Genomic DNA, 15,231 nt, shown 5'->3' with positions numbered 1-15,231 from the left:
ACCTAAGGACACATATGGATTGAAACTAAGAATATGGAAGAAGATGTACCATGCGAATAGAAAAAACAAAGCTGAGGTAGCAATATTTATAGCAGACAAAATAGACTTTAAAAACAGGTTTATTTTTAAGAGAGTATGAGCAGGGGAGGCACAGAGAGAGAGGGAGATGAAATCAGAGAGCCTGATGTGGGGTTCAAACTCACAAACCGTAAGATCATGACCTGAACCAAAGTCAGATGCTTAACCAACTGAGCCACCCAGGCACCCCACAAAGCAGACTTTAAAACAAAGACAGTAATAAGAGACACAGAAGGATATTATACAATAAGGGGATCAGTCCAACAAGAGGATATAATAATTTCAAATATGTATGCACCCAACACTGAAGCATCTAAATACATGAAGTATTAACAGACATTAAGGGAGAAGTTGACAGTAATACAATAATAGGAGGGCTTAACACCCCACTTGCATCAATGGATTGATCATCTAGACAGAAAAAAATAAGGAAACTGCATCTTTGAATGACCCACTGGACCAGATGGGCTTAATACATATATACAGAACATTCCATCCAGAAACAGAATATACATTTTTTTCAAGTCCACATGGAATATTCTCCAGGATACATAACATGTTAAGCCATGAAACAAGTCTCAATAAATTTAGGAATATTGAAATCACATCATACATCTTTTCCAAGCACGATTGTATGAAATAAGAAATCATAGGGAAAAAACGGGAAAACCCCACAAATTCACAGAGCCTAAACACCAATGGGTCAAAGAAATCAAAGAGGAAATAAAAAATGCATGGAGACAGAAATAAAAACACAAGGATCCAAAACCTTTGGGACACAACAAAAGCAGTTCGTAGAGGGCAGTTTATAGCAATACAGGCCTAGCTCAAGAAACAACAACAAAAATCTCAAATAATCTGGGGCGCCTGGGTGGCTCAGACGGTTCAGCGACGGAGTTCAGTTCAGGTCATGATCTCAGTTTGTGGTTTCGAGCTCTGCGTCGGGCTGTGTGCTGACAGCTGGCTCAGAGCCTGAAGCCGGTTTCGGATTCTGTGACTCCCTCTCTCTCTGACCTTCCCCTGCTCCTGCTGTCTCTCTCTCTCAGAAATAAATAAAAAACCTTTAAAAAAAAAAAAAAAAGAGGCAAACAAGTACTTCTCTAAAAAATAAAAATCTCAAATAATCTTAACTTACATCTAAAGGAACTAGGAAAAAAAAAAGAGGACCAAAGACCAAAGTTAGTAGAAAGAAGGAAATAATAAAGAGCATAAATAAATGAAATGGAGAAAAAAAAACAAACAACAACAAAATCAAGAGCTGGTTCTTTGAAAAAAAAGTCAATAATTGATTAACCTTTAGCCAGACTCCTGAAGAAAAAACAAAAACAGACACAAATTCAGAAATGAAATAGAAAAAAAGAATAACACCACAGTGATACAATGAATTATAAGAGAACACCATGAAAAACTATGCCAACAAATTGTACAACCTAGAAGAAATGGATAAATTCCTAGAAACATACAATCTTCCAAAACTGAATCAGGGAGAAATAGAAAACCCAAGCAGACCAATTACTAACAATGAAATTCAATCAATAATAAAAAGAAAATACCCAAACAAAAATCCAAGGCCAGATGGATTCACAAGTGAATTCTACCAAACATTTAAAGAAGACTTAATATCTATTCTCATTAAACTATCTAAAAAAAAAAAATAGGAAAGAAAGCTTCCAAATACCTTCAATAAAATGAGCATTACCCTGATACAAAAACCAGACAAAGACACTATAAAAAAAAAAAAAAAAAAAAAGACGACAACAACTACAGGCCCATATCCCAGATGACATAGAAGCAAAGTCCTCAACAAAATGTCAGCAAACCACATTCAATAATTCGTTAAAAGTATCATTTACCATAGTCAAATGGGCTTTATTCTGGGAATGTAAGAATAGTTCAATATTCACAAATCAACATGATACACCACCTCCATGAAACAAAGGATAAAACTCATATGATCTCAATAGATGCAGAAAAAGCATTTGACACAAGTTACCAACAATTCATGATAAAGACCCTCAACAAGCTAGGTTTAGAGGAAACATACCTCAATAAATAAGGGCCACCATATATGAAAAACCTAGGGCTAACATCATATTCACTGGTAAAAACAACTTTTCCTCTGTGATCAGGAACAAGTGTGTATACTCTGAGCATTTTTACTCAATATAGTACCAGAAGTCCAAGCCACAGCCATTAGACAAGAAAAATGTAAGATATTCAAATTGGTAAAGGAGCAAAACTCACTGTTTGCAGGTAACAGGACACTATATATAAAAAATCCTAAGGACTCCACTAAAAACTATTAGAATAAGTGAATTCACTAAAGTTGCAGGATACAAAATTGATACACAGAAACCCATTAAATTTCTCTACACTAATAAATCACATAAAGAGAAATTAAGAAAACAACTCCATTTATAATTGCACCAAAAAATAATAAGGTACCTAGGAATAAACTTAACCAAGGAGGTAAAAGACCTGTACTCTAAAAATGAAAAAATATTGATCAAAGAACTTGAAGGCAACACAAATGAAAAGATATTTCATGCTCACCAACTGGTAAGATTAATATTAGTAAAATGTTCATATTATCCAAAGCAACCTACAGATTCAGTGAAATTCTTATCAAAATACCAGTAGCATTTTTCACAGAACTAGAATACTAAAATTTGTATGGAACCACAGTAGACCATAGCAGCCAAAGCAATCTTAAGAAAGAACAAAACTAGAGCCATCACAATCCCAAGTTTTATGATACAGTATAAAGCTGTAGTAATTAAAACACTATGATACTAACAAAAATAGACATATAAATCAATGGAACAGAACAATGGGCCTAGAAATAAGCCCATGCTTTTATGTTTAATTAATGGACAACAAAGGAGGCAAGAATACACAATGAGGAAAAGACTGCCTCTTCAATAAATAAAGACTGCTGGAAAAACTGGATAGCTATATGCAAAATAATGAAACTGGGCCACTTTCTTACACCACAGACAAATTCAAATCATATTAAACATCTAAGTGTCAGATCTGAAAACGCCAAACTTTTAGAAGAAAACATAGGCAATAATCTCTTTGGCATTGGCTTTAGCAACATTTCTCTAGGTATGTCTCCTCAGGCAAGGGAAACAAAACCAAAACTCAACTTCTAAGACAAATAAAAAGCTTCTGCACAGTGAAGGACACTATCACCAGAACAGGAAAAAAAGCAGCCCACTAAATGGGAAAAGATACTTGCAAATGATTTCTCAATAAGGGATTAATTCCCAAAATACACAAAGAACATCTACAACTCAACACCAAAAAAGAAAATGTGATTAAGAAAATAGGCAGGGGTACCTGGGTGGCTCAGTCAGTTAGGCACCCAACTCTTGATTTTAGCTCAGGTCATGATCTAACAGTTCATGGGTTTGAGCCCCACACTGGGCTCTGGGCTGATAGCATGGAACCTGCTTGAGATTCTCTTTCTCCTCCTATCTCCTCCACTCATGCTCTTTTTTTCTCTTTCTCAAAAAAAAAAAAAACTTAAAAATATATGTAGGCAGAGAACCTGAATAAGCATTTTGCCAAAGATTACATACAAATAACATAAATGAAAAAGTGCTTAACATCACTAATCATTAGAGAAATTCAAATCAAAACTATCGTGAGAGATCACCTCACACCTGTCAGAATGAATAAACTCAAAAACACAAAAATAACTGTTGGTGAATATGTGAAAAGAACCCTCACATTGTATTTATGAGAATACATAAAGAAAAAAGAAGCCTCGTGCATGGTTGATAGAGTGTAAATTGGTGCAGCCACTGTAGAAAACAGTATGGAGTTTCCTCAAAAAATCAAGTCCATTATAATCCATCTATTCTGGTACTAGGTATTTACCTAAAGAAAATGGAAACACCAATTTGAAAAGATATATGCACCCCTGTGTTTCTTGAAACATTATTTACAATAGCCAAGATATGGAAGCAACCCTAGTGTCCATTCATATATGAGTGGGTAAAGTGGTGTTATACATACACGAGTACACACACACACACACAATAAAATACAACTCAATCATTAAAAAAGGAGATCTTGTCATTTGCGACATCATGGATGGACCTAAATTTTCATTATGCTAAATGAAAGGAGTTAGGACAGGGGCGCCTGGGTGGCTTAGTCGGTTAAGCGTCCGACTTTCGCTTAGGTCATGATCTCGCGGTTCGTGGGTTCGAGCCCCGCGTCGGGCTCTGTGCTGACTGCCAGCTCAGAGCCTAGAGCCTGTTTCAGTCTGTGACTCCCTCTCTCTCTGACCCTCCCCTGCTCACGCTGTCTCTCTCTCTCTCTCCTAGAAATAAATAAAACATTAAAAAAAAAAAAATTAAAAAAAAAAAAAGAAAGGAGTTAGGACAAACATCACATGATTTCCATTATATGTGGAATCTACAAAAAAAGAAACAAATGAACAAACAGCAGAAACAGACCCATAAATACAGAGAACTGATGGTTGCCAGAAAGGAGGGGGGTAAGGGATGGGCAAAATGGGTAAAGGGGAGTGGGAGATACATGCTTCAGTTATGTGATGAAGAAGTCATGAGAATAAAAAGTATAGCATAGGGAATATAGTCAATGGGATTGTAATAGCATTCTATGGTGACAGATGAGAGCTACACTTGTGGTAAGCATAACATATAAACTTAACGAGTCAATATCTTATACACCTAAAACTAATTTAACTTTGTAGGTCAACCACACCTCAATAAAAAATTATTATGGGGCAATCTTGACCTTTCTTCTACCAGGTGAATTTTACATTAATGTTGCATAAAACTTTTTGGAATTTCGATAAGAATACATTGAATTTCTAGAATAATATGGAGGAAACTGACATAATTAGGATACTGACTCTTCTTTTTCACAAATACAATACTTCTCTCTGATCCTGGGAGTGTATCTTTCAAAAACATTTCATAGTATTCTTCATAAGGGTCCTCTATGTCTTTCGTTAGATTTATTTTTAGATATGAAGATTTTGAACGGGAAAATGAATCCTAGCATCTGCACAACAGACTTACAAATTTTTTATCCCAACTTCTTTGTCAATATGGAAAGGTCTATGAAAGCTGCATCTACTTAGACTTTCTGTGATGGTTGTGCTTTGTTTGGCCAAGTCATCAGGCTTCCCCCCCTCCCACCCTGAGCTCTGCCTGAAGGGCTGAATATTTTATATGGGCATCACATGGGCTCCCAGCCCTCTGGCTTCTGGGGGGGATTAGGCAAAGAGAAGCACCAGTGGAAGACTAGAAAGCAGGAGGGGAGAGAGTTTCTGATATTTCTTTCCTATACTCCTCTTTCCCATAGTTCTGATAGTAGTGCAATTCTTCCAGAGCTCAGCTCCTATCAGGAAGCTACCATTCCAAACCCCCACCTCATACCAGGTTTTAGATAATGGTAAAGATAATTGGGGTGATAAATAGCAAATGGTAATTCTTGATCAGGCCTAGAAAGGGTAAGGACTTCCTACCGCTGTTAATCTTTAAGTGCCTCCTCATCCTCATTGGCTCTTTCCCTTAACCTTACCCACACCACTGCAAATGGTCTCTTTTTAAGTTTTCTTCAATTAAATTCCTTTGAGATGGTCATCATTTTCTGTTAGGATTCTAACAAATAGAACTTTACTAAAATCCAAATTGCTAAGGAGTCTAGATCTTCCGTAAGTAGTCTGGTTTTGCGTTTAATTTTTATTTTCATTTTCAACTACTTGTCTACTGGAAGGGAGATCATAAACCTGGTAGAATCTAAGTTTAACCACTCTGATCAAATGACCAGAACCTGTATATGTGTCTGGTTAAATCAACAATTTTATGAAGTTGTCTGGTTAAAACAATAATCTCTCAAAATTTATTAGGGTTGATGTAACACAGTTGTCACAGATTTGCATTACGGTTATTAAAGTTATCACCAAAGGGTGGGCCTCAAACTGCTTTTGCTCTGGTCTCCGCTTTAAGCAAGGACATCAAGAAGAAATTTAGGAAAACGGAATGAACATCCTATAAATACACAATTATGGTACTTGAGTTAACAATTGGAAAAAGTGCTCAATCATAGAGAGGAGTTGACGGCTTTTTCTTCCTTATCTGCCCACCATATACAGTGGATGTGTGGGGCACTCCATGATCTTTGCATATTATCTTTAAACCCTTCAAAGTTTTTCAATGAAGCTCAAATGTCTTACTCTATATTTTCATTTTAAAACTGAAATGAGCAGTTGCAAGAGATTTATGTTTCTTTTAAATACCTAACTTAAGAACTCAGACTGCTATTCCTGAAAAATGCCATGTCACTCTCAAACTTCCACTAATAAGATGAATATGTTAAAATCTCCTTCAACAAATATGATTTACCACCTGTTCACTTTGTCAAACTAAATAATACATAAGTATATGTCATGTAAGAATGGCATTTCCAAAGTTTAATCCATTCCATTTGTTTTAGGTTAAAATATAAAAGCTTTTATCCTTTCAAAAGGAAAACTGCATTTGAGATTAGCATAAATGAGAGTACTAAGGGTTTTAAAATTACCAAACAACCAAAGCAGTGAGAGAGGGACCTCTGCTGTTTAAAAACGGTGTTTAAAAAAATGGAAATAATCCTAGATGGACTCATGTCACTTTCTTTCAAGATCCCAGTAATGCCTCTTCGATAATATAGGCCCCTTCAGGGGAGAGTGGGGAAGGAATAAGGGGTGTCATTTTCAAACACCACTTTTATTAAAGGACAATTTAAAACCTAACTGCCAGTAGGTTTTTACTGGGTGTTTTTTAGTTGTAAGTTGGTCAGCCTGGGGCTTTGGAAAATACTAGCAGATCAGAAATACATGTTTATCATATCACAATGGTATTTGAAATTTCAACAACACAGACTATGGTTCAAGATCAGGCCAAAGACTGATAAGAGCAATATGCAAATAAGTTGCTTAATGCATATCAACGGTGATATTTTTAAAAGGACTTTGATTATAAGATCACAAAAGGCAATCACTAGTACAGTCTATTCATCTAATAGCTCAGTGTTTTAGTTACCTATATCATTTTTTTCAATGTTTTTTGTCTTTTCATTTGTTCTTTTACCACTAATAACTAATTACATGGGAAGTGAATCAACTTGTTTCTTAGTTCTCAGTTTATTACACATTTCAATCAAATGCTAAAACTAGGTTTTCTTGATCATTTAGGCATTATTTGATTAATGAATTAAGATTGACATTCTATTAGTAATCTACAACCAAGTGGATAGGGGGAATAGATCACTTTAACATCCTTTCCTCAAAAAACTAACACTACACACACACACAAAAAAGATGAAGCATTGTAAAGGAAAGAACTATAGTTTAGTGTTAAAATAAAGAAGCTATGCAAAATCCACAGGCTTTCAAGCAACTGTTTTCCATTCAGTACCACCATGCTTAAGGAGCCTCTTCCATATTCATCTAGAGATGAATTGTTAAATTGTTTTCTCCCTAGCCAGAATCATGCCCGTGCTTAACTCCTTCCCGTTCTGTTCCCGCATTAAAAAGTTGGCCATTGTTCTGCATTTCTTTTGTTTATAGTTGCTCTTAACTTCAATAAAGAAAGTTCTGAAAAGTGGGTATTGCAACATGCATCTTTTATTACCTGTCCTGGGGATATTTTCCTAAGAAATCCCATATTCCACTTACCAAACCCTCTCACATATGGGTTTGAGTTTCAAAACTTTACGAAGGGGAGACGTTCTGATTTCTCCTTGCCTTCTGCTCCTAACCGCACCCACCCCCCACCCCGCACGAAAGGGAGGAAAGTTTAGAAAGATACAGGGATTTCCCCCAAGTCTCACAGCTAGGAAAGGGTTTGGATTCCAACCCTAAAAAGCCTAAACCCACTGCAACCCCCCGCCCAGAGTTCCCCCCCCCCCCCCCATTAGCTGGGGACTCTCTGGGGCTGTAATTTTAAATGCTAGAGCAGCTCTAGACTAAAATGGTTGGTTGTTATGACAACATCAAGGACGACCGGTTGGGAAGAAAACATTTAAGGGTTTTCACGGAAAGCTCTCAATATCCCAGATGTAACTAGGGCGAAGGAAGCTGTACCCCACAGGATCACGACTGGGGAACCTGGAGGACCAGGCTTCAATCACTTCCGATATAGGAAGGAAGCTTCGCTGCAGGGCCAGCCTGGTGAGGAGCACCATCTCACCTGCTCGCTGCTCATGGCTGTGAGGACGCGTTCGAGTCACCTGGTGGCTCCTCGATCGCTCCAGCCCGGCCCCCCTCTGGCAAGGGAAGCGGCGTCCAGGGACCCAGCCTGCAGCCTCTGCTCCCTCTGAGCGTAGGCGGCCTAGCGTCCCGCAGCGATTCGTTGCTAAGCAACAGGCCTTCGCAGGCTTGGTTTCCGGTCATCTGTGGCTCCTGGGTCAGCGCCCCGGGAACTAGTAGTGCGATCCTTCAGGAAGCACCTTCCAGGGCACTCGGTGGCGCCTCTGAGTGGTGAAGGCAGAGGGTACTGCTTCAGTCTTGACAAGTGACTAGCCTTTGATTACTGATCATCACACTTCTAAACTCTAACTTGGTGCTTGAAGCCCTGCCATAACCCCTTCTTTAACTCTCTGTGCCTAAAAGGTCTCAGAAAACTAGTGGAATAAAACGCTTTTCTGTAGGAAGCAAAACCATCTGCTAACAACCAGAGGAAAATTTCCATATCTTGGCTATTGTAGATAATGCTACAAATAAACATAGGGGTGCACTTATCTTTTTGAACTAGGGTTTTTGTTTTCTTCGATAAGGAGTGGGATTACTGGATTGTACAGTATTGCTATTTTTAACTTTTTGAGGACACTCCATACTGTTTTGCACAGCGGCTGCACCAGTCTGCAATCCCACCAGTGCACAAGGGTTCCCTTTTCTCCACATCCTCACCAACGCTTGTTCTTGAGGGTCTTTTATTCTAGTTATTCTGACAGGTGTCAGGTGATAGCTCATATGGTTTTGATTCACATTTCCCTGATGATTAGGATGTTGAGCACTTTTCCATGTGTCTGTTGCTCATCTGTCGGGCTTTTTTGAGAAATGCTTATCCAGGTCCTCTGTCCATTTTTTAAATTAAAAAATGTTTTTGGTGCTGAATCATGTAAGTTCTTAATAGACTTGGATATTAACTTTATATATCATTTGCCAAGTATCTTCTCCCATTCAGTAGGTTATGTGATGGTTTCCTTTGTTATACAGAAGCTTTTTATTTGGAACTGTATAGTCCCAAGAGTTGATTTTGTTTGTAGCTCTCTTGCCCAGGATTTATCTAGAAAAAAATGTTGCTATGGCCAATGTCAAAAAGATTACTGCCTATGTGGTCTTCTGAAAGTTCTAGGCTTTCAGGTCTCACATTTAGGTCTTTAATCCATTTTGAGTTTATTTTTGTGTATGGTGTCAAAGTGGTCCAGTTTTCCTAGCAAAAATTTTTTTGATGTTTTCATTTATTTTTAAGACAGAGAGAAAGCACAAGCTGGAGATGGGCAGAGAGAGAAGGAAACAGAAGCTGAAGCAGAGAGCCTGACTCAGAGAACCAGGAGATCATGACCTGAACCAAAGTCGGACACTTAGCAAATTGAGCCACGCAGGTGCCCCCCCAACACCATTTACTGAAGAGACAGTCTTTTCCCCACTGTTTTTTCTTGCCTCCTTTGCGAATTAACATACACACCCCTATGTTTAGAGCAGTATTATTTACAATTGCCAAAATGTAGAAACCAAGGTGTCCATCAATAGATGGGTAAAAAAAAGATGTAGTATCTACATACAACGGAATATTGATCAACCATAAAAAAGAAAAGATCTTGGGGCACCTGAGTGGCTCAGTTGGTTAAGAGAGCAACTCTTGGTTTCGGCTCAGATCATCATTTCAGTTTGTGAGTTTGAGTGAGTTTCAGACTCCAGACACAATACAGGACCTACTTGGGCTCCTCTCCCCACTACCCTCTCTGCCCCCTCCCCTGCTCTCACTCTACCTTTCTCTCAAAATAAGTTAACTTTAAGAAATTAAAAAAAAGGTAAAATCTTGCCATTTGTGACAGCATGGGTAGACCTAGAAGAGATTATGCTAAGTAAAATAAATCAGAGGAAGACACATACCACAGGATTTCACTTTATATGGAATTAAAAAAAAAAAAAAACAAAAAACAGAACAAGTGAAGAAACAAGCCGAAAAGTAGACTCCTAATACAGAGAGAAAACTGGTGGTCGGTAGAAGAAGAGCAATGGGAAGATGGGTGAAATAGGCAAAGTGAAATAGTACAAACTACCAATTATAAAATAAGCCATGGAGATGAAAGGTAGAACACAGAGATATAGTCCATAATATTGTAATAATGTTGTAAGGTGACAGATAGTGATAGTGCTCACCACGTAAGCACAGAAAAATGCATGGAATTGTTCAATAAATGTTGTACACCTGAAGCTAATGTAACTGCATGTTAATTATACATCAATTAAGAAAAAGTAGAAGAAGACAGGAGTCAGCGTTAGTCAAAAGTTAGAGCAGAATGAAGAAGTTTTAAAATAACTACTCGACAGGAAAGCAGTGAGAATGGAAATGAGCGAAGACATACAGGAAAGATCCTGTCTAAGTTGAAGCCTCTGAATTAGTAGTGACAAAAATCTGTACTCCAAAGACATTCAACAGACCAGGCTCAGGTTCAAACAAAACCAACACACCACACATTTCCCAGGCTGGTGTGACAGAAGGATAACTGTTGGCTCACGAACTGGTCCCCACACAGGGAAGAGGCAGGCCATCCCAGGTTAATAGGTGGCAGGTTTAACACGCAAGGGAACTTACATATAAGACGTGTTTCCCGCAGCCATGAGACAAGCAGATGTCCACACCTGCCGGCCAGACTCTTCAGTTTATATAGAGGCCTTAACAAGGTTCAGTCGCATCCAGATGGGCTCAACAGCAGATTGCTCTCTCAAGTTTGGCATCCTTGAAAACAGCTTCAGCTGTAGGAAGCACGGAAAACGTGGGCAGAACGTGCATTCCTCCGTGGGGGAGGGGGCTCAAAGGAGACTCCAGATGGCTGGGTTCAGTTCGTGGCCCTTTGATGAACTCCTTCAGCAACAGAGCAAGGGAATAGAGACTCTGAAAAGAGTGAAGTTAGAATTAAGAATCTCAGAACCCAAAACTGACACGGGAAGAACAGGCTATTAAGTGGCAATAAAGGAGCTCTTACATAGGATAGGTGGGCATCTCAGTGAGAAAGACATGGTGGGAGAAACTACTGCTGAAGCAGAAAGAAGTGAGGGTACTGACTCTGCAATTTCAGAAGTGGAGCAATTCCAGGCATTGACAATGTCCCCAAAGTGGCCACGGAAGTGAGAGACTGTGGTGAAGGACTTTGGTCATGGAAGATCAAGGAACTAAGCTTGATCAAGGAGCTTTGCCTTAGCTAAGGCTATAACTGTTCCCATGGATGCTCAAGTAGCAGAGTGGAGAGAAAAACTGTAAGCTGAAGTCTTCAGTGAATGAAGCAGGAGAGATGTTATGAGACTAAACTTAGTGAGGAAGTTTTACTGGAAAGCAGATGATAAATATTACAGACTCCATCTCCTGAACTTGGAATGTGGAAGAAATCCCACATAGAAACAGAGCCTTCAAGGAGACAAATTGCAGTAACAACGTGGAGGTAGGGGTAGAGTTCCAAGAATGGATTGAAGATATAGTGTGCTTTCATAGCCCAGGGGTACAGTGAAAAGATCTGAAAGTCAGGAATATTAGAAAGTTGATTCTTCAGCCAAAACGAAGCAAAATCCTACTTAAAAGTAAGAGTATGAGAAGCTAAAACATTAGCTCGAGGGCTTATACCACAGGCAATCGTAACCACAAGATGTGAGGGTGGGATTCGTTTAAGTGGCTGCCAGTGTACTGCCAATAAAACTATTCCCAGAAGTTCCCCAGTATTTAAAAGGAATTTGGCATTCTTGAGAGATAGCCAACATCAAGGGATGCCTGAGTTGCTCAGTCAGTTAGGTGTCCAACTTTGGCTCAGGTCATGATCTCATGATTTCGTGGGTTTAACCCCCATATCGGGCTCTGTGCTGACAGCTCAGAGCCTGGAGCCTGCTTCAGATTCTGTGTCTCCCTCTCTCTCTGCCCCTTCCCTGCTCATATTCTCACACACTCTCTCTCTCTCTTTCCTTCTCCCTCTCCCTCTCTCTTTCTCTCCCTCAAAAATAAAAAACATTAAAAAAATTAAAATAAAAAAAAGCCAACATCACTGGGTTGCTTCTTGCAGAGTACTGATCCACACAAACAGGCCAGCAGGGGACAGATGGAGTCACAGATTCACAGCAACAATCTAGACAGAGATGAGCCTGAAAAGGTCAACCATTCACTTTCGACCCTTTCCCCATCTGCAGATTTTCCTCCTTCCATCCTCTGCTGTCTCACTGTCTGTTCATTCCAACCTCAAAAGTCATAATAGAAGTAAACAACCATCAGGTACTCTGACTTTTTACCTTAGCTCTTGCTAGACCTCTGTTTCTAGTTCCTCGGGGAGATCACTTGCTCATTCACAGAATCCCATTTCTAAACTTGTCTTCTGTGGGGCACATTGCCAGAATCATGGAAGAAAAAACAATTTTATAAAAATTGGCAAAGACAATTCTTTTGTATTTGTCAGTTATTGTGATCCCTGTCAAGCAAGAGAAATGTCACTCTTGGGACTGAATTTCCCTAGCAATTCTCACAGTAATCAGTAATATCACCAACCAAACGGCGACTGAGATGTCATTCCTTTCCTCACCAGTGAGATTAAGGCTCAGTCAAAACCCTGACAAAATTCGATATATCTCAAATATTGTTAGGAATAAATTTTATTTTATTTTATTTTATTTTTAATTTTTTTAAAATAGTTTATTGTCAAATTAGTTTCCACATAACACTCAGTGCTCATCCCCACAAGTGTCCTCCTCCATGCCTATCCCCCTCCCCCCCACATCCATCAGTTCTCAGTTTTTGTCAGCATTCAAGAGTCTCTCATGGTTTGCCTCTCTCCCTTTCCCCCACCATTTCCGCCCTTCTTCTCCCCCTTGGTCCTCCGTCAAGTTCCTCCTAATCCTCCTATACGTGCAAACATATGGTATTTGTCCTTCTCTGCCTGACTTATTTCGCTCAGCATAACACCCTCAAGGTCCATCCCTGTTGCTACACATGGCCAGATTTCATTGTTTCTCATTGCCATGTAGTATTCCATGGTATAGATAAACCACATTTTCTTGATCCATTTGTCCGTTGATGGACACTTAGGCTCTTTCCATGTTTTAGCTTTTGTAGAGAGTGCTGCTATGAACATTGGGGTACATGTGCTCCTATGCCTCAGCATTTCTGTATCTGTTAGGAATAAATTTTAGATAAGATGTGTTGGACCCCTGGATCCTTCAAATATAGAAAGGCACTTTATTACTCTATTATTTCCTTGAAAGATTCCCTTATGCACAGAGTATTTAATTTGGGTATGCTTTTGATTTACTAATCTAAAAATATGAAAGTTCAATTAAAAATTTTTAATGTTTTTTAAATTTATTTTTGAAAAAGAGACAGAGCATGAGTAGGGGAGGGGCAGAGGGAGGGTGAGACACAGAATCTGAAGTAGGCTCCAGGCTCCAAGCTGTCAGCACAGAGCCCAACGTGGGGCTCGAACTCACAAACCATGAGATTATAACCTGAGCTGAAATCAGACACTCAACCGACTGAGCTACCCAGGTGACCCTGAAGTCTGCTTTAAGAGGGGGTATCTGGGAACAGAAACTGTTAACCAAATATAAAAGACCAAATGGAGAACAGAAATTGACTTGCTGATAGTTTAGTTCCCTAGGTGTCAATTTCAGCTGCATGATCTCATGGCTTGGCTGGGTTTTTTCTTTAAAAAAAAAAAAAACTTTTATTTATGCATTTTGAGAGAGACAGAGAGAGAGAATGAGAGAGTGGGGCAGGGGCAAGATAGAGGGAGACAGAGAATCTCAAGCAGGCTCTGTGCTGTCAGTGAGCAGCCTGACAAGGGGCTGGAACTCACTAATCATGAGATCATGACCTGAGCCTAAATCAAGAGGTGGTAGCTTAACTGACTGAGCCACCCAGGTGCCTCTGGGTGGGTTTTTTTTTTTTTTTTTTAAATGATTTTATTACACATGAACCAAATGCTTGCTTAAGGATTTTATGCCCAAATTTGTGCTGATTATAAGGGAACCTTTTGTATGAAATGTATTTTCCTTTAAAGCATATTGTGTAAGCTGCTGAGTTTTGAATTGTCGTGTTGTTTTTTGTTACTACTTATTTTTTTTTTTTTTACCTCCTGCTTTTGAAACTGTAGCTTGTGTAGAAAAAGTGCTGATAGGTTATACATGCTCCTTTTGAAGCAGTGTGGCAGCTTCTTATTGTTGTGGGTCATGGTATGAGGCTGAGAAAATTGAGTGTCCAACTTAAAGCTGAGTCCAGAATCTGGTGTTCTTTTCTCTGCCCGTGCCTTTCTCTCTTTGTGAACCTAGACTCCTCCCCATCTTCCTCATCTTGCTTAGTTGACAAATATTTCTTGAACACCTGCTGTGGGCCAGGCATTCTTCTAGGGATGGGAGGGAAAAGATGCAGCCAAGATCCCATCTTCTATTCTAGTAAAGAGAGAAACTGAAAATTAGCAAGAAAAAACATAAGTATTTTGTTTATTTCAGATAATTAAAAAATGCAAAGAGTAAATAAAATGAAATGCGGTAATAGGAGAGACTGAAGTCAAAGAAAGTCTCTCATAGAAGAAAGACTTCTCAGGGAAGTCAGAGAGTCTCTCAAATCTCATTGAGCTGAGATTTGAATGACAAAAGGAGCCAGCCCTTCAGTGATGTCTTGAATGAGTTTCCCAGGAAGTGGGTGAGGTAGTAAGACTCAGACCTGAATGTAAGAATAAACTTGACACATTCAAAGCCAGGAACATAGTGAGGAAGGATCTTATTTTAATAAGGCAAAGAAACCATGAATTGAAATGGGGCAAGAGAGGAAGGAGGAAGGCCAATTAGGAGCCTACTGAAGTAGGTCAGGGAAATAACAATGGTGGCTTAAACTTGGGAAAAGTGATGGAAATGGAGAGAAGGGAACA

At 39.1% G+C, this 15,231-nt stretch overlaps 1 protein-coding gene across 1 annotated transcript in view; it reads right to left on the bottom strand.

Moving 5' to 3' along the window:
• The window catches only part of DNAH7 (dynein axonemal heavy chain 7), a 252,298-nt gene extending 243,873 nt beyond the window's left edge, over positions 1 to 8,425 (bottom strand). Inside the window, exon 1 of the mRNA XM_039248955.1 lies at positions 8,295 to 8,425. Coding sequence (XP_039104886.1) covers positions 8,295 to 8,309 — 15 coding nt within the window. The 5' untranslated portion in view covers positions 8,310 to 8,425. The remainder of the gene's footprint in view (positions 1 to 8,294) is intronic.
• Between the last annotated feature and the right edge of the window lie 6,806 nt (positions 8,426 to 15,231).

The sequence above is a fragment of the Hyaena hyaena genome, unplaced genomic scaffold (genome assembly GCF_003009895.1).
Source record: "Hyaena hyaena isolate Hyena2069 unplaced genomic scaffold, ASM300989v1 scaffold_325, whole genome shotgun sequence".
NCBI lineage: Eukaryota > Metazoa > Chordata > Mammalia > Carnivora > Hyaenidae > Hyaena > Hyaena hyaena.
The sequence above is the reverse complement of the archived record's forward strand: the minus strand, read 5'-3'. Positions and strand labels throughout refer to the sequence as shown.